Here is a 20,051-nt window from a genome sequence, read left to right as displayed (position 1 = left end):
AGCCAGGTACTACAAGAAATAACAATGGCAGCTTAATAGGCAATATTCTTCCCTCTGAGCTACTGAACAGCTGTACTCCAACTCATGAGGCTAAAGGAAATGGGGTTGCTGGAGTAAGATATGTAACCGAGGTCCTGCCAACTTGTGGCACCTGTTGCAAGACTTGGATGGTAACACCTAGTGTCTTGAGCAAATTCATCCTGTGTCATCCCAAACTTTGCTATGCTTTCAATTGGAAACCATGTCCTTTTTCACTTACCCTGCTGTGTAGTATAGCTACTAAACAGTGGTCCCACTTAGAGAAAGAGATCTTTGCAGTAATTTTTAAGGTATTTTGGGATGAGGAGGGAAAGAAACAGAAGTGACCATTCATAGACAAATGATTTATTGCATTTGGAATTATTTGCCCTAGCATTTTGAAAACAAATATTTATATTAAAAAAATACACAGGACTCCTCTCAAGCTCACTTTCCTATCAAGCTTTCACCTTATTTATGTGGAATATTTCCTCAAACAAAAACAGTTGATAAAAAATAACAAGTGCTAATTATATACAGTAGTGGAGGGTGCAGGGCTGGAGTGATAGACAGCCAATACTCTGCTGTTCTAGGACAGACTGAGGGGCTCCTCCCTCTCAGACTGCCCCAGGTCCCACTCCGTCACAAGTTCTGAGGATACCTCTGTGTAGATATGGTCCCAGTCCCAGCAGATGTCATCCTATGAAAAGACAAGAGAGAGAAATACTGACGTGCTACATGTAACAACTACCAATGTTTAAATGCTGCTAAACACTCAGGTTGGACAGCTGACCTGCCCTACAGTTGTAGCTGCGATAGGTGGAAGGGCTACTGCTCTATCCAGAGAGAAGACAGACAACTGTATTACCAGGGCTAGAAATGTGATTTCAGTCCCTACTACCATAGTTAAATGATTTTGACAAGGCATTTGTAATTTTAAAATTCACCAAAAAAGGATTTAAATAGGCATGCAGGGTACACACTAAACCAAGCATGGCAGTGAAGGGCTGTGAAATGTCCCAGCCCTAGACATCTTGATCAATGCACCCTCAATCCTGACCTGCAGAAACTCTGCTATTTCTGTCCAGTACTAACCCCCACATAATTCTGCTGATGTGCCTGTATTGCGACCTACAGGGGCCTCCTGTTGCTCCAGGTCTGGGTTCCCCAAACACATCTCTCTGTCTTTGTCCCTCATTACTGCTGTGCAGTACCAACAGGCACTAATTATGTCTTCTAGATGGCAAAATCAAATGAAGTATTGGTTCTGTAGGGAACCTGCACTGTGGTAAACCAGTCTGCAATTATTGTTATTAGCTTTTCATGAGGGAGGGCCTAGTCGGACGTGGTGCTACATCAGGCAGACTAAAGATTCTGGGCTCCAGAAATCCCTTAAATTGTCCATGGGGAACATCCCTCAGACTCTACCTAGTCAGACAAAAGCCCAAACTTGTCACCAACCCCTGGCCTCCAAGGAAAGGGAAGCCTATATGAGTAGCTGAGTTCCCAATGTTGTTGTCTCAGGACAAGACTCACCTCTCGTACTTCCTGTTCAGGAGCCAAAACTTTGGTGAGGAGCTTCAGGTCAGTTTCTCCATCCTGTGAATACATAGCAGACCCTGGTCTTACTCCAGAAGGCTATGCATGGAAAAAACGGATACCCCATTTGATGCAGAAATAGATGTTGCTGGTGACAAAGACAAACTCTTACTTTGAGAGACAAACGCCTTCTTAGGATTATCAGGTGGCATTTGGAAATGGGCAGTGCAGGGGGACAGTGAGGGAGCATATAAGACAAAACCCAATTTTGCAATGTCACAATTCCAGTACCAAAGTTAGGATTACTTTGGTTTGGGAATTGGGAGCACCTCTACTGTAGGGAGCTGCCTACAGTTTCTCTCTCTAGCTGCTAGTGGCCATTGTGTAACAAACATTGTTGGGGAAGAACCCAGACACAGACACCATGCATTAAACCTCTCAACATCCATCACAGGGCAGGAATGGGGAGCTAATGAAGGTAAGGATCCAAGGAAGACCCTTCCACTGCAAATTAGAGATGGGGGTCAGCTAAAGGACCTAGCAAGTAAAGACGGAGGGGAGGAACAGGGTATCTGATAGCTTCTCAAGGGACTAGGGCATTATCTTTTGTGTGTGCAATCTGTGGGTATTTAGGGCTGGATTTAAGGCAACTGTTCTTGTCACATGTGCATGATGAGTAGAAAGGGGGAGGGAGCTCAGAAAAAAGACGACAGAACAAATCAGATTACCTCATGATTTTTAAGCCAGTCTCCTGACTTTGGGGGCTCTGACTCATGACTTTTGAACTCAAGGAGTTGGCAATACGGTCATCTGTACAGCAGAGAGGCAATCATGGCCCAATGCCCTTGGTGATTATTCTTCTCAGGAACTGCTCTGGACACTTCTTTCCAGCTAGGAAAAGGTATCTACAACCAAAACTGGTAATCCAGAAGCGAGGCCAAGCTGCATGTGGCTCAGATGCCAGGAGCATAACTGATGGAGCAGCATCTGAAATGGTCCAGGCTGAGGGAAAGGAGCTGTACTGTGTCTGAGGCCCAAAGACAGGGGCAATACCAACTGAAACCTAAGTGGGTACCAAGCAAAGAAACCAGGAGAATGTTTATAACTGCAGTGTCAGGGATACAACATGTAGGGCCAGGAACAACAACAGAACCCCAACATGTAGGGCCAGGACCTATTGCAACCCCTAAGTGTCTAAGTGTGATTTTGTTGCACCCTGCTTCAGTCACTGAAAAACCATTAACTAATTTACTTCTGTAATGCTTTCATTTTAGCCTTAACTGAAAAAAAAGCAAAAAGGAAGATCTACACAATTTTTGTGTTAATGGGTTTTCAGGGATCCCACTTAGACACCTAAGTACTAGATAGATGCCACATAGGTGAAATGATATCTGTTCACTAGTGTTCACCTGTACAAACTATGATTAATTCCCCAGACCAGGGAAGACTGGTACTATGCAGTCTTGGGTACTGCCTGGATGACGGTGTTGCATATAGACTGCATTGAATCTCTGTTTTGCTGGAGAAGGGTGGGGGAGGTAAGAAAGAGTTGCAGAATGTGTAATACTAGCTATTACACAGGGATACTCACCAGGGTCTGGAAGGCAGCGTACTTCATGAGGTCATTGTCCAGGTCACGGTAGGTCAGCACCCTGTTCACCTGGATACTGCAAAAGCAGGGGGGACAGGGGAAGAAACAGAACAAGCTAAGTCTGGGAGCAACTTTAGCTTCTCTGGGGAGTAGTGGCATATGGATGAGAGCTAAGGTGCACACAGCTGGAATGCACATGTCTCCATACAGCAGTGGCTTTCAACCTTTTCAGACCCAGGTAACCCTCTACCACTTTTTGGAATGTGGTGGCATCCCCAGATGAAAGCACTGTTGATGCTGATGGCTTCTCAGCTGGGTTTTGCTGTGTCGACATAAAACTTCCCCACGTACCTGCTGCACAGACAGCCCATGCACTCCTGCTGTATTAGAGCTCTCCGATAACTTTAAAGTAGGACAAGACAGTTGGGTCAGGCTGCAGCCTTTCCCATTCCCACATCCCTCCCAGAAACAGAGGCATGAAGGTGAAACTGTTCTGCATGCTTCTGTTTCATGGAGGAGCATGGTGGGGTGGGAGGACTGGAAAGGGTTACTGCCCAAGCCAGCTCTCCTGTCTTGCTTTCAGATTATAGAGAACTCTAATGCAGCAGGAGTAAGTGTGCACCACAACCTTGCATACAGGCTAGTCTTACCTGGCTGCCATGATAGCAACATTGCCTGCATCTGCAACACCCCTGAAGGGGCCTTGTGGCACCCCAGTTGAGAATGATAGCCCTAAGGAGATGCAATACATGGGGAGAGGAGTTGGGGCACATCTCAATCAAGTGATGTTTCCATACCATAAGGTGAGGGTCTGAACATGGTGTATTATTAATAAATTATGAATATATTGTGCATTTCCAGTACTACCCACCAAGCATTAGATGCCACCATAGACAGACGAAGAGCAAACTTACATGGGGCATTTGCTCTGTCCTGAAATTTCAATTTAGTCTCATCCAGGAAATTTTAATGTCATTTTTTGCATGTTTACAGGACACATTGCAATTTCTTCTTCTGTGCAACAGGAAACAACAAGTTGGTACCATTCATCTTGGAGCTGCACTATTGCAATGGATAGCATCAAATACTGATGAATGGGACATACGTTATACTGTGCAGAACATAAGATAACATGGAGTTGAATTTCATTCTCTCTTTCCCACTGCTGACTAGTGCTGTGACTTCAGGCTTGTGGCTGCATGCCTGTGCTATTACCTGGGTGGTGCTGCTACTTGCATGGCAAGGTCTTCTTCCTGCACTTCCTCCAAGTCAGGTATCACTGGAATATCTGCAGCAGGAAAAGACGGAAGCCACATGAAGAGCAGGGAAGGTTAAGTTCTTTTGCCACACAGGAGAGAAGGAAAGACTCTGCCCTCACAATACATGGACAGAAAGTATTCACAGCTGTCTCCTTAGTGTAGAAACATTTTGGCATATTCATTTTGCACTGATTAAAAACTATATCATTTAATAGACAATCAATAAATTAAAGCTCAGAAACCTTTGCTTCCCATGAAGGGGAAGCAAAGCTGTTCTCATGAAGATTTTAAACAGTTATGGATTCTGTGTTCAGAAGCTTGACGATTGCAATTTGATCTGTGTCAAGCCACACCAATGGATCTGCTGCCTCCTTGCCTTCAGCCTATAAGAGAAGAATTTGATTCCTATAGGAACTGCTGTTATTTGCTCAACCCAGTCTCCCATTTCATTAGAGACGAAAATACCAGATTTCCTTTGGAAAATGAAGTAGGAATATGTTTTATTAAAACCTGAAATCTACAACAGAACTGTTCCTGAGGTTTAACAGTGGATTCTCCTCTCCAAGATGCTGTTTCTCTTGAGATGTATTGCCCATGGCTGCAAATACATTTCTGATCCCTGGAGCTTCTCTCCTCTAAGGTTTAACTCTTCTTCACTCAGCAGCAGAGTCCCTCAATTACTGATATATACTCTTTCAGGTTCTTACCAGAGTTCCTCTGTCCTGATGTCACTGCTTTCTTCAAATGCCATTTCCCATTGAAGTTTAGCTTAGGGCTCTTGGCAAATAACACTGGTTGGACAATTTCCAACAAGAACAGGGTTTCATCTGAAAATATTAATTTGTTTCACCTAAAATGTTTTCCACAAATACTGTATTTCAACCCAGAAAAACTTTCTTGATTGGCTGTTGGGGAGACTGTTTCCAGAATCCATGGCTGAAGGGCAGCCAGATATGCAGACTGTCTCAGGGCTGGGGACCAGGGTAAACCACCATGCCATGGCTTCCAGGCATACTTCTATGGAGAGAGGAGACTGGAAGACCCAAGAACCCTGGATCAAGCTGGGGCTCTTAGGCCATTCAGGGTCCCTGCCACAGAGCCAAGAAGGCCTGTGATGAGATTCCAGAGCTCATTGGTATAGAGCAGCCCCACAATGCCCAATGGCCCTGGCTTTCAGATGCCCAGGCCATTTGCCTCTCAGCGCTCCCTTTGTTGAGGCTCCAGGACACTAGAAAACAGACCCACTAGTAAGGTGTTGCTTGCTTATTGCTTGTGATGCCAGGAGCTTTGTGGATCTTGATACAGGCCCAAGTGCAAGATGCCCACTACAGATGCAAGAAGAAGCAGGCCCAAACACCTCTGAACAAACAGCAAACCAAACAGACACATCTAGGGGTGGAGAAGCAAGCTGCCTAGTCAAAAAAACAGAACTGTTTTCACTGCTAACTTTATGTTCAACTCCATATGAGGCCCTTCCCTGTTTCCAAGAGCTCCCAATCTAGAGAACAGCCAATGAGAGGCAAGAGATCTGCACCTCATTGAAATGCTCCAGGACTGAGCATACCCAGCTGAGCATTACTAGGCATGGAATGGGGAGGGGCCAGAAAAGGAGAAGAGATCAAGTTGAATGTAATGGAAAACTTCCTGCTAAGACCTGTTAACCTAGGGCCCCACCCTTCCTTCTCAAGTTGTGCAGGAGACACCTTGCTTTATTTAAGCCTGAAGTAGGAAATGATTGAAGGTGGCCTTACGGAATTCCAGAATTCATCTAGGATTTCAGAGGTGAGAGCCTGCTGCGATGGATCCCAACTATGAGTTTGTCTCCAGCCTACTCTTCAGACCATGGTCACAGTTGGGAGGAAAGAGGAAGCGGTAAGAAATGGGTAAAAAAAAGAGGAGAGCAGAAAAGTCTGGGTGTAAAGATCCCCCCCTTAGAACAGTGAGACTTGCAGAAGATTAGCTGCCTTTCTCTTAGGCAGATGCCTGGGCTCTGGGCAAGCACCTGGTGTGGTGCAGAAGCAGGTCAGGAGGAGGTTAGGTGAGGAGCGAATACATGACAAAGTGAATCAGTGCAGTGCTTCTTTAAAGGCTTAAGAATCTAGCTGGAAGGCTACTCTGGTGGCCCTTATTCCTCAGGCAGGGGGGCGCTGGGTGATTCAGCATTGTGAAAGTTTTACACTCACCGGTAGCTTGTACAAAACGGACACCTCTAGGGGCTGGAGCAAGTAAGCTGCTGCTGGTTCCAGCAGCAATGCTGCCATTATACTGTTGGATCTCAGCAGTTGGTTGTTTCTGCCCAGTTTGCAGCCCAGGCTGAGATGAATATTCAGGAGCTGGAGAGGCAGCCCCACCTGTGGAGTCTGGGGCTCAAGACAGTCTTCCTGAAACCCTCCTTCCTCTGCTTTTTGTCAGTGTTTGCAGCCTCTCATAGCTCCAAAGGGTACTGCTCCTGCCTACCATCCAACTCAGCATCCCCACAGGCTCCCCAGCCCTCCAGCAGAGGAGGCAGCACTGGCCCATCTGTAGCAGGGCATGGGTCAGCCCAGGCCTTGGCGAGGTGGCTGTTTGGAGCTAGCCACACAGTGGGATTTCTCACTAATTGGCTGCCTGGTGAAAGGACTGAGCGGGACAGAGGCTGCTGTGAGAGCCAGGCCAAGGCAAGAAGCAGTGACAGCTTGGACGATCTCAGCAGAGCTACACCATTCATCTCCCCAGCTGCCCAACAAACAGGTGCCCATAGAGCAGCTTTCAGACAACAGCAAATTTCCTGAAGACCTTTAAAGGGAAACAGCAGTGACTGGGTCTGATCCAGCCTCCAGACTGAGGAAGGCTGCAGTCAGATTCCACACAGCAGTGCCATGGTCTTAGACAAGGCCGTCACTTCCCCCAACACAGAGTCTGCCTTTTCTTGCACTGGAAGCTGCCATTTCTCTGATTCTTCCCAATAGGCCACTAGCTGACCTTGTGACAAAGAGAAATTGAGGGACAAAAGCACTTCAGTAAATGGCAAGATTGGCTTTGAGGGGTAATTATATCAGATGAGGGATGATATGGGGGACTGAGTCATTGTGCAAAAGAGGAAAAGACCAACAAGGGGAGGAGGATGTTGTGGCTGACTCAAAGAGTGGGGAATGGCGGGGGAGTTGGGAAGGTCAGCCTACAAGTAGGGAGAAGACACTGGACAGAGAAAAAGTCAGGTGGAGTCACAGACAAAGTGGACTTGCAGGACCACTTTAACAGCCCACCTGAGGGGGTGGGACTCCCAGGGCTGAGTTACCAGAAAGCAGGACTGGGCAAAGCTCTGGATGAGGAGAGAGGAGAGTCAGATCAGGAGGGACATAGATCTCTAATTTCTCTGTTTCTCTAAAGTTCTGCTCCTGTGGTTCAGGGGAGCTGAAGGCTTTTTGAGACGTTTTAAAGTTAATTCTATACTTTGCTAGAAATACTTCCACAAATACATGCCCCCTATCTGGGAAGCCTATGGAGCTGAATGTTATACCAATGAAAAAAACTTCCTTAGCAAATAATAGATATGAATGGAAGAGTATATAGGAACATCTCTACCCTCATCTACAGAGCAGCCCTTTTCTGAGCACCAAATGTGAGCTGCTTCTTCACTCCTCCCTGTCGTCTCCAAGGGACAGTAAAGCTGTTTGCCCCCCTGAAGACAGCAAACTGCAAGCTGAACTTCCCTATTTGTTGCTTACTTGGATTCCTGCTCTTACTGGGTCCTCTCTCTCAGATTCCTTTGGCTTTTCTTTATCCCTTTTTGTTGCAGATGACATTTAGGATCCAGGGCAGTGATGCAACTTCGACCCTTCAAGTTCCCAAAGAGTTTTACAAAGAGCAGAACCTGCCAGACTGGCCAACAAAGGTCCAGCTCTGTCTCCCACTGAATTCCATGGGAAGACTCCCAGAGACTTCAGCTGAGGTGCTACAGCTCCATGGTATTCTCAGCAAAGGGCCATGGAACACAGTTCATTTATTGGGTAGAAATTCTCCAAAAAGGAACTTAAGCCTCCAATATTCTGCACATAGTTTGAGAGAATCATAGACTGCACTGCTGAAAAAGCTCTGTTATGCTCCTGCCAGCCTGCCCAAAGTGGTCATTGCAGGTTTGTTCCCTACTGAAAACCATCAATGGTTTATTTGAAATGTCCCAGTGCTCCCAGCTAATAAACAGACTGGCAGGAGGTTTTTAAAAGTTAGTCTATAAACTATTTACTTTTATTCCATCCACGACTTATAATGTTCTCCTCTCCCCTGCCTGCCTTCATTGTGCTGCCCCCAAATTATCCCTCTCCCTTCTTTCTTTATATACCATCCACATATTTGTCAACTGTCCCAGCTTTCCCTTCATCACTGCGTTGTCATCCTTTTCCTTCCTCACTGACCCTTCTGTCCACCAATTGTTTCTGCTAGTCTTCTCAGGGTTACTTCAGTTTTTCCACCCTCCTTCTAGGAACACTGGGCTGAGAAGTTACTCCAATATCCCAGTTGCAGTCACAAAACAATCATGCCAGCTGTAATGCTGCAAAAGTGTATGCTCGCTGTATTCACTGAAGCTACTTACATGTGTGAAACAAAGTGTAGGTTTCTCCTTCCTATTTATCTCATTGTTAGTGGAAGTCATTAATGAGGATTCAGATAATTTCCCATCAAGTTGATTCATTTAGATTGTTTAGGGTTTTTGTTTTTCTTTGGATTTTTCTATGTGAAATCACCCCATACATTTTTCTGCACATTACAATCTGTGAATTCAGGATCTTTTCATATAAGCATCACAAATGGCTTCATAATGAAGTGAGCTCAGGCTCACAAAAGCTTATACTATACATCTCTGATTTATTTAGTCTATAATGTGCAAACCTACCCTGCCTTCCTAATGAATCTCCATGTTTAAGAGGACTTTGTATCTGCACCCCAGCATATAAATACAGAAACATTATATCAAACATACCAAACTTCAACACAACAGGGTCACTGCATTATAAAATGAATCTGTTTTTTAGAGAAAAACAAAGGGCAGCATCACAATATCTGGAAACAAAACCATTCACTATAACAAAATGCATGGCAGGGTGTTAGCTGGGAGGGTAGCTTCCTGACCGTCTTCAGCCAAATCTGCCAATTTCAATCAAAAAAATGCAGACAAACCCTTGCAGCTGGGTGGAGACCTTGGTAACCAGGCTACTGCTCAGACAGAACTGCTCCAGCAGCTGCAATCTCTCCCTTCTTTCATCCTCTTCATCTCAGGGGCCAGAAATCAGCGCACAAAAAAATTACAATATGCACTACAATAAAATGCCAGTTACCAATAAACAGCAAAATCAAACAATGTAATGGGAAAAAAATCAGCCATATGGCATTTCTTAGAGTCTGGTTCCCCAACCAGGGCCTGGACCCCTTTATATAACTCATGAAAGTCTTCCCTCAAATTCTTCTACTCTTTCTCCCTTTTACCATGGATAATGCACCTACTGTACCCGACGCTCCTTCCCAGTGGGAGTGCACCTGGCTCTTTTGGTTGAATCAGTTTAGGAAGGGAGAATAAAAGAAAAAGGAACTCCAGCAGATTTTTGGCAGACAGAAAAAAGGGGAGAAAAGAGAGAAACAAGCAGGTGTCTGCATCAAGTCAGGAAAAAAAAAACTCTGAAGGTTCCCCACACATTTCCAGTGATCCGAAGGGTAAGGAAATGGAGCCCTTCTTCAGCAGGCACTGTGCAGCTCTGAATTTGGTTAAAGGAGTCAAGGAGGAACTTAAAGAACTTTCCTTTGGTTTCCCCAGACCAGAAAGATGCAAGAGATTGGGTCCCAAAATCATACACGACAGAGGAGGAAAATACATTGCTTTTGAGTCCCATGCTGCTAGTTGACCAGTACAGAATAGTTTTTACAATCTGATTTCAAGCTTCCCAAGGAAAAGGTACCCGTTCTTCCTCTGGGGTGACAAGTGAAACTAAGTTTGTCAAAGTAAGATCTGAATGGGCTAGCAGACATCAGCCCCAAGTGAGAGCTAACAAGTGAGTTACAGATTCCTGGACCAAACTTAGAAGTCTTATAAAAAGCTGCATAAGTGCCAAATATCAAGTCAGTTTATTAGCAGTAGTATCACAATAGCCCCAGTTTGACTGGGCTGCATTAAGCAAAATACTGGCTGGATACACATGATAACAAACAGTTCCTGCTTCAAACAGCTTCGCAGCTAAGCTATAGCAAGATACAAGATGGAGAAAAGCAGAAATAATGGAAGGAGGATGAGGATGAAAGATGACAGATCACATGGTCACAAGAGTGAGAGCCTGAATAGTAGCTATATAAAACTATAAAAAGATAAAAGACATTAAAGATGACAATAGTCCATGCTGCATGTACAAAAATGACTTTAGGATTGGGAAACATGACTTTTGAAGAACTGCTGAAAGAACTAGGTTATTTAGTTTGGAGAAGAGAAGACTGAGAGGGGATTGCATACAGCCTTCAAACACCTGAAGGGAGATTATGGAGATAGATTATTCTCTGTGGCTGTAGGGGACAGGACTAGGAGACATGGACTCAAGTTGCAGCACAGGCAATTTAGGTTGGAGATTAAGAGGATTTTTTTTTCTATGAGGGTGGTCAAGAAGTAGAACAGGCTACCTAAACAAATTGTGGAATCTCCATCCTGAGAAGTTTTCAAGAGCAGGTTAGATAGACACTTGGCTATGATGGCTTAGTCAGGGATGATCCTGACTTGAGCAGATGGCTGGACTAGATGATCCATGAGGTCCCTTCAATATCAAGGGAACCCTAACAGTTCACACCAATCTGATCATGGGATAAAATTCCTTCCCGATGCAAAATATGATGATTTGTCTGACCCTGAGCAGAGGGGCAAGAGCCTCTAGCCAGGAACCTCCAACTTTGTTCCTAGCAGAAGAATCAGCACACCTGAGTTGAAGTCCCCAGCCTTATCACCCAGTGCCTCTGGGGAAGCTTAAACACACCCTGACACATATAACAGAAAAAAAGATGAGGGATAGGGGGAGGGAGGAACAACCAGCAAAGTCCAGAAGCATGGGAAATACCCATGGTAGAAAACAGGCATAGCTAAGCCTACATGACCCCCGACCAGTGGCTGTCCAACCTCTTGAATACCTCCAGTGATGGAGAGTCCACAACTTTCTTGGCAGTCTATTCCGCTGCCTCAGTATTCTCACACAAAATAAGTTTTTCCAGATATCCAATGTAAATTTATTTTGCTGCACCTTCAAGCCATTGATCCATATCCTCCTCTCTGCAGTGAGTAAAGGTGCTTTTCCTCTTCTTCATGGCAGTCCTTCAAATATTTGAAGATTGCTATCACGTCCCCCCTTAAGCACCTTTTCCACAAACAGAACATGCCTTTCCTCATATGGCTTGCCCCCTCCCAAGCCCTGGATCTTTGTTGCCTGCCTCTCCACCCTCTCTAACTTCTCCATGTCCTCTTTTAAAATTCTAAGTCTAGAACATAATACTCTAGAGAAGGTCTAACTAGTAGAGAGGCACTATGACCTCCAATGTCTTGCACCTAATGCTTCTATGGATACAGTCCGAAGCTGTATTCACCTTTTATGCAGCTGTCTCACACTGCAGACTCATAGCGAATCTGTGATCTACCAAGACTCCCAAGTCCCTTTCTGTGGAGCTGTCATCCAGCCAGGTGTTCCCCATTTGGTATTTGTGTTTTTGATTATTCCTCCCAAGGTGTAGTACAGGGGTGGGCAATTATTTTGGGCGGAGGGTCGCTTACTGAGTTTTGGAAAGCCATCAAGGGCCGCGTGACAGGCAGCCCAGGGCAGATAAATATTAATTTTCAAATTTTTTTAGGGCCCCACAGGCCAGGTAGAATGGTCTGGCGGGCTGTATCCGGCCCCTGGGCCACGTTTTGCCCATCCCTGGTGTAGTATCTTGCATTAGTCTGCACTGAACTTCATCCTGTTATCTCTAGCCCAACTTTCCAATGTGTTGAGATCCTTCTGAATTGTGTTCACATCCTCCAGTGTGTTCACAATCCTTCCCAGTTTCATGTCATCTGGAAACTTGCTGAAAAAGCTTTCTATGACAGCATCTGAATTACTAATAAACATATTGAAGAACACCCAGGACATATCCCTGTGACACTACACTTGAAACCTCCTGCCATTCTAACATGAACCCATTAATAATTACCCTTTGCTTATGGCTATTAAGCCAGTTATCTATCCACCTTATAGCGGTTTCATTTAGCTCGTATTTCTCCAATTTGTTTATGAGAAGGTCAAGCTGGACCTTGTCAAAAGCCTTGCTGAAGTCCACGTACACTACATCCACAGCATTCCCTTCATCCACCCAAGTAGTTACTTTGTCAAAGAAGATCAAGTTTGTTTGACACTATTTGTTTTTCATAAATCCATGCTAGCTGCTTGTGATCAGCCTTTCCTCCTCCAGATGCTTGTAAATGGCCTTCCTTAAGATATGCTCCAGTAACTTTCCAGGTATCAAGGTGAGGCTGACTGGTCTGTAGTTCCCCAAGTCCTCTTTCTTGCCTTTTTTAAAAGAGGGGCACCACATTGGTCCTTTTCCAGTCCTCTGACACCTGGCCTGTCTCCCACGACTTCATGAAGATCATTGCCAAGGGCTCCAAGATCTCCTCTGCCAATCTTCAGGATCCTGAAATGAATCTCATCCGACCCTGCAGACTCAAATTCATTCAGTCACAACAAAAGCTTTCGGACCATATCTTCTGTTATTTCCTCCCTCATCTTGCCCCCTTTCTTATCCAGATAATCCCTGTTAGATGTCTGGGTTAATTTTTTTGTGACGTCTGAAGCAAAGTAGCTGTTGAGTAGCATCTCCCAAGTCCTGATCCAGTGCCGATTCAGTCATGCAGCCAGTTACATCACCTTTCAATGACACCCTAGAGCAATTCAGCTACTCTCCTTGGAATCACAACTTCAAGCAACCTGAGACAGACTCTGAAACTCATCATTCCTTCACAGTGAAAATTTGCTCCCCTTATTTCTATGAGTTTCAATGGTCAGTCCAGCATGAAAGCACCTTGTACCAGGGACTTGATTGTCTTTTCTGTTCATGCAATACCATGCACACACCCAATGCTAAAGAGACTACAAAGTACAGACTATGCAGAGAGTGGTGGTCTTAGAGGATGGCTGATCCTTTCCAAACTCACAGCAGAGCAGAATTACAGGCTCCTCACCATAACAATGAAAAGAACCGACTTAGAATCCTATGTTTTTATAAGCAAGCAACTTAAACAAGAGATAATTATAATTTCTCTACTGCTGCAAAACTTTGTTTTACTGAATGCTGTTACCTTCTGCATCACGTTTAGGGAATTTTAAACAGGCAAATGGAAGAAGGTCTGATTGAAGATGAAGTTAAGTGAAAGAAATTGGTCTCATTTAGCACATGACAGGATTCATCTGTGTTCTCAAGTCCACTGAGGTAGCATCATGGGCGTTTCATATTCATGAGCTGCTGCGACACTGTGTCCCCTCATTTACAAAGCACCGTGTTCAGCAAATTCCATCCCTGTGGACACTCTGTGCATTTCATGGTCTTGTCAGAGACACATCAAACACTCCAGTAACCAAATACCAGAAAATGGCTTTAATTAGTGCATCTCAATGCGATAAATAATTTTTTTCCCTCTAAGTGGAAAAATGGGGAATAAAAAAAGCAAAGTGGAAAGCAACAGGCAAAAAGCTTCAAAAACATAAGGAGCAAGGGAGAGAGGCAGCTTCTGCTGAGCACACAAACAAGCTTGAAGCCTCTTGGAAGGTTTCTTGTGAGAGCAGCAGGAAAGCAGAGGATAAAAGAACACCTCTCTGGACCCCTGGTCACACTATTTTAAAGGAGTAAAATCCACAGGATTGAAAGTGACCTGATGTCAATCAAATGGCTGATCAGGATCTTTGCCTGTTGTCTGTAGGGAGAGCAGAGGGTTGAAGAGCTACCACAACAGATGGGGCGTAGCCCAAAACACCTGAGAAAAGCTGACACAAAACAGCACTGGGGTGCACCATGCTGAAAGCCAGTGAGAAATGGAAAGACAGTAGCAACACATAGGCTGGTGTGTGCAAGAAGTCGCTACAGGAAAAGTGCCCCCTGATTGCAGGCTACAGAAAAGTCTCATCAGCAGTCCCTCGATATTAGAGTGCAACATCAGTTTTACAGTGACATGCTGGCAGAGAACAAGGGTAACTTGCTGTGTTTTTTCTCAGCCTTCCAGTTTAGGATGTTTCTGCCAACCAAAGTGCTGGGAGAAAAGGTGAACTAAGCTACTATGCCTTGGGGCCCCTGCAAGCCCCAGAGAACAGCATAGATCATGTAGGCTGGGACAGTGTTGTGGCTGATGCTTTTCTGGGATGCTTGCCCAGTTGCAACTTTGCCTCCACTGGACAGGCCCAGGGAGCCTGGAATCCAGGGCATCTGCTGCTTTCGCATGTGTTGCTACAGACAAACCATGTCTTTCTCATTTTGGAATCAGCACTGAATGCTCATTGCCTGGGATGCTTGAAGGAGAGACTATAGATGCTGCAATGCTGCTGTGGCACAGGTGCAGTGCAGCAGAGCCAGACAAGATGTCTGGCTCACTGCTGGGTAACTAGGTGAGAGTCAATAGAACCTTGTTATTCAGGAGGTCAGTCTAGATAATCTAATACTTCCTTCTAACTTTATGCAATCCATTGCCTTACAACAAGTACTTTCCCCTATATGTCTGCCATTGGCAGTACCAAAAAGACAAAATCAGGGACCAGGATTACGGCCTGTGCTGCTGGAATCTAACCTAACCCTGGCATTAGCAGGGCACCACTGTGAGAAACTGAAGTTCCCAAGGATAGATCTACACATTACCTACCGACCCCACAGATATTCCCGTCTGGGCTCTGGGCCCAGTTCTTAAGAGATTTCCATTTTTTGTCCTCTTGAAGGTTGTTCTACATTCCCCCTCTTTTCCTGCCAAAACATACCAAGGAAATAGTGGGGCAACATACTAGAAGGCATAAAGTGTACAAGGGAGGTGAACAAGGTGAACTCAGAAACCCAAAACCTGCCTCAATAATGCTGGGGATGAGTGATTTCGTATTAGAGTATTAATGTGACAGGGAAAGAGACTTCTCAGAACGCTCCTGTGGAAGTCTGTTTGGGAGCAGGAGTATCTGATTCTATTTCATCCTCTTCATGTTACGCTGGAAAAACAAGACAAACTACATTTCTTTTATGCTAAATCCTTAGGTTTTTTTTTATTTTTTCTTATATATATTTATTAAAAAAATGCCTCTTTGATCGGCAGCACCCGTGACATTTCCACATCCAGAAACTCCTCAGAAGCCTCCCTCCCTCTGCACAAGGCCACCGCTGCTGACAGTCAGCCTGGTTTGATCACAGCCACTCAGAATCGGATTTTCATAAGACAGATGAGGAATCTTACTGCTGCTCTCTCTCATATCAGATGAGAAACTGAAGGGGGAGGGGGACAGGTCCTGAGGGAACAACGCTACAATCAAGGGCTACGCAGTTCTCTCTCTGTCCCTCCACTGCTGCAATTTTCAAAGGAGTTTGCCTCAGGCAGTTTTAAATGATGGTGTCTCAATTCTGTAATCATCTTTCAAGAGCTTTTTCTTAAAGGGTGTTTCAGGTAAACCTAGTCCGTCAACTGCACTTATGGACTCAGCAATCACAGGCCCAATATGACTGTGTATCTAACATACCACAGAATTTAAAGATGGGAGAAAACCCAACAAGACTATCTCCTGAATACTCCAGCACCAGCATTTCCTGTTTAGACACCATGATCAACATCCAGAATGGTAAAATACAAACCACCATATACAAGAAACCACAGCCCAACATACATATCTACACAGAACCAGCAATCACCCTAAAAACACCAATAAAGCTGTAATTTACAGCCAAGCCCTCCGATACCACCAAATTTACACTGAGAAGAATACCTGCAATCATCATCTCACAAATCTCAAAAGGGCCAGCAAGGGCGATCCTCCAGAGAGATAGATCATACTTTTGAAAGAGCCACTTGGATACCATGTGAAGAATTGCTCCAGTACAAAAAGAAAATCCCCACGAATCGCACACCATTAGTTATGACAAACCATCCTTCTCTGGAGCCTATACGGAAAATCCTCAAACAATTGCAACTCATACTAAAACAAGATCCAACTCTTAAAGAGATCTTTCCAGAACCACTCATCCTAGCCTTCAAACAAGCATAGAACCTTGCCAACCTCATCACCAGAAGTAAATTTCCTATGGCCTAAAGCACATCCAGGCCATGCTATGACAAAAAATGTAAAACCTGCCAACACATCACCACCACTCCCACAATTACTATACCCCACAACAGAACCATCACCATTCCTCAATCTTACACTTGAACCTCCAGAAATGTAATACATCTCATCCGGTGCACTAAATGCCCTGACCGAAAATATGTAGGAGAAACCAAACAATGACTGCATACCAGAATGAATGCACACTGAAAATCTATCAGAGTCAAAAATACCCAATTACCTGTGGGTGCACACTTCTCACAAGATAACCACTCTCTCTCCAATCTCTCAGTTCTAATCCTCAAAGGGAATTTACAAAATACCTTTCATAGACAAGCCTACAAACTTCACTTCATAAATCTACTGGATACAAAAAATCATGGACTAAATGTAGACATTGGATTTATGGAACACTATAACCTGTCTGCCATCTGAGAACCCCAGGTAACCCGTCTGCATTTTACCAGCTACATTTTATCACCTTCTCCCCCTTTCCACCCCCCCAACTACATTTTCACACCTATTGTCTCCCATTCCCTTTGAACCTTACTGCCACATATTTGCATTTTCACAGACCTGCATTTTAGCTTCAGTTCTACCCAGGATAGCACACAAACACCAAAAGACTTTCCCTATGCCTGAAGAAAGGCGTTTGTGCCCGAAAGCTTGCGAAGAACAATTTGTCCAACTATTTAGTCAGTCTAATAAAAGAAATCATATCTACCCAAAGAACCTTGTCTACCTAACAAGTCAGAATGTTTTGACATAATGGACTCCTGTTTGAAATCCCTGGGTTTATCTTGTGAATCATGTTTGCACAATGCTAACACCGCATGGCATGCCACGGCACCGCTGAAGAGCTCTCATGGCGCTTGGTTGAAAATTAGTGCTCTAGCATAACCATCACTCTCTGCCCTGGACCACAGCTCCCTGCTCAGCTCATTCACAGAGCTCCTCACAGGGAAAACATATTTTCTGCTGCTCATATTTCACCGCTGCTCAGTATTTTTTTCCCCTCACACAGTTCCCTCAAAGCCCTACTATGACAGTTGACTCTCAAGCTACCTTGATCTCTCCCCTTACATGCTTTATTCCCCACCCCATCCTGTTTGTTCAGTCATTCTGCAAGTGCTCTGCCACTGCAGCCATCTGCTCTACCAACCCCTCAGCCCCTCTGCTGTTCACCTACCCCCTCCTTGTGTTTCCTGTGCAAATGGTAACTAGCTAGGGAAGCAACCAGGATACTTTATCTTGAATGATATAGGGCTGTGATGTATTCTCAGCTCTGCTTTAAGCTGCTCATAAACCAGGCATCATATTTAGTATCCTTGAGTATTCATATGCTGTTCATGAGGTGAGGTTATTGTTTCAGTGCTGTGAAGTCCTGGTGCTGCGTAGCCTGTCAGGGACAGCTCCGCAACTACAGATTCAGCTCCCCAGAAAGACTCGCGTAGTGACTGTGCGGACACCTACTGCCTTCTTTTCTTTTCTTGAAATGAGCACCATTATCTTTTAGTGGTACATTAAAATGTTTCCTATGGCTCCTGTTGCGCTCAGAGACTGGGCTCCTCTCCTGTTCAAATGCAAAGGAGCTGCCCACACTGAACAGAAGGCTAAAGCTCTTCTAAAGGCCTGACATTGTATAGAAAGGTCTCATCTTCAGCTTCCCTTCCTAAAGCAGGCAGGAAGGGGCTTTGCCTTGAGGGTAGAGATCTAGTCACCATCTCCTGGCAGCTTCCCTTACCTGCAGGTCAGGTTTAGGTTGTCTGCATAGCACAGACAGCCCTTCATGTCAATCAGCTCCATTGTTCACACACGCTACCTGCTATAAAATAACACATCCCCTTTCCCATGCACTCACAGCATCCCTGCCCTCCAGTGAAACACTGGTTTGGAAGCTGTGCTCTCTCTGGGGAACAGAGGTACTAGGGTGGGCCACTACTGAACTGGGGCAGCACAGGGGGAGAAAGCACAGAGACAAAGCAGTGGCAATCTCAGCCAATAAGCCACAGCAGTATCAGGGGCTGAGGCGCTACAAGGTGAGAGACACTTACTCTGATATAGGGGCTGGAAGTAGCAGGGCATCGCAGGGGAGGGAACACTGCCGAAGGGGCATCACAGCAAGGGTGCAGTTAGGAGGACTCTCAGACAAACAGGACCACTAGCTGAGGCACCATATACGAAAGAAGATACAAGGGTATTGATCATGCAGGGCTGTGCAGATCAGAAGATGGCCCCTTGCCTACTGCTTTGGGCAGGAAGACAAATACAAGCAGTATGAACCCAAGTGAAAAACCAGAGACTCTGTTGTTCTGCAGAGGAAAAGATGAGAGGAGGCAGGGATACCCTTCTATCACCCTTCCCTCCCTTTTGCAGCCCCAGCAAAGAGAAGCCTGTACTTGGGAGAAGCTCATGGCTGCAAGAGAAAAGGAGGTAGTGCTCTGCAGATAGCGTTTTTCTAATTCCACTGACAGCCTCGCATCTCCCATCTCATCCAGCCTCACTCCTGAGCTGAACTCAGCCACTGCTGCCCATTTTCCCTGTTGACATGGACAGAAAATTGAGCAATTACCCTTAAACTCCTCTCTCTCAGATTGCCCTGATTGCTACACACACAGCATTAAGCCCCCAATTGCCCCTGGCCAAAAGTGGCTCAACTAGGCCTGTCCATTAGGAATTGTTGCTCAAGAGAGTTTATTATTCCTCACCTTGTAAATGTATTAAATCCCATTCAAGCAGGTCGCCCATTGTGCAGAGAGGCAGAGCTCTGATATCTGAGCCCCAATAAGTAGGGTTCAGGCAGACACACAGCAAGCTAGCCAAGGTGCACTCCCTGGCTCCTGCACCCAAGTGCCTTGCGTACCAATGTGTACACACGCAGGAATGCACTGCATATCAGAGCATCTCACAAGAGCTGTGATATCACTAGGGTGAGCGCTTTAGAACAGCGTTTCTCAACTCATGGGTCATGAGCCAAAATGTGTCACAAAGCAACTTTAAAAATGGATCAACAAGCTTTAAAATGGATTCTCCCTTAAAGACAAAAAACATGGGCAACTGTGGCTTTTCCACTGCAGGCTGGCTGAGTTCCAGCCTGCAAGGGGCTACTTGGGGCCCCCCATAGCCTGCCTCCCTACCCCACACGCTGGGGGGCTGGGGCCCAGGGTCAGGACTGACCACTGATTTCATAGATTTATTTCATAGATTTCATAGACATTAGGGCTGGAAGGGACCTCGGGAGATCATCGAGTCCAGCCCCCTGCCCAAAAGACTGGCAGACTGTTCCAGACCTTGGGGGCTTGGACAGTAAAGAAATTCTTCCTTATGTCC

The 20,051-nt window shown here is 45.2% G+C and overlaps 1 protein-coding gene across 1 annotated transcript in view; it reads right to left on the bottom strand.

The window, feature by feature from the left end:
* Nucleotides 1–362: 362 nt before the first annotated feature.
* The window catches only part of IFT43 (intraflagellar transport 43), a 65,739-nt gene continuing 46,050 nt past the window's right edge, over nt 363–20,051 (bottom strand). The window contains exons 6-9 of the mRNA XM_019551878.1: nt 4,364–4,436; nt 3,149–3,224; nt 1,555–1,617; nt 363–718 (exon numbers count right to left, since the gene is read on the bottom strand). Coding sequence (XP_019407423.1) covers nt 608–718; nt 1,555–1,617; nt 3,149–3,224; nt 4,364–4,436 — 323 coding nt within the window. The 3' untranslated portion in view covers nt 363–607. The remainder of the gene's footprint in view (nt 719–1,554; nt 1,618–3,148; nt 3,225–4,363; nt 4,437–20,051) is intronic.

The sequence above is a fragment of the Crocodylus porosus genome, unplaced genomic scaffold (assembly GCF_001723895.1).
Source record: "Crocodylus porosus isolate Cpor-Errol unplaced genomic scaffold, CroPor_comp1, whole genome shotgun sequence".
In the NCBI taxonomy this organism is placed as follows: domain Eukaryota; kingdom Metazoa; phylum Chordata; order Crocodylia; family Crocodylidae; genus Crocodylus; species Crocodylus porosus.
Note: the sequence above shows the minus strand (reverse complement) of the source record. Positions and strands in the feature narration are given on the sequence as shown.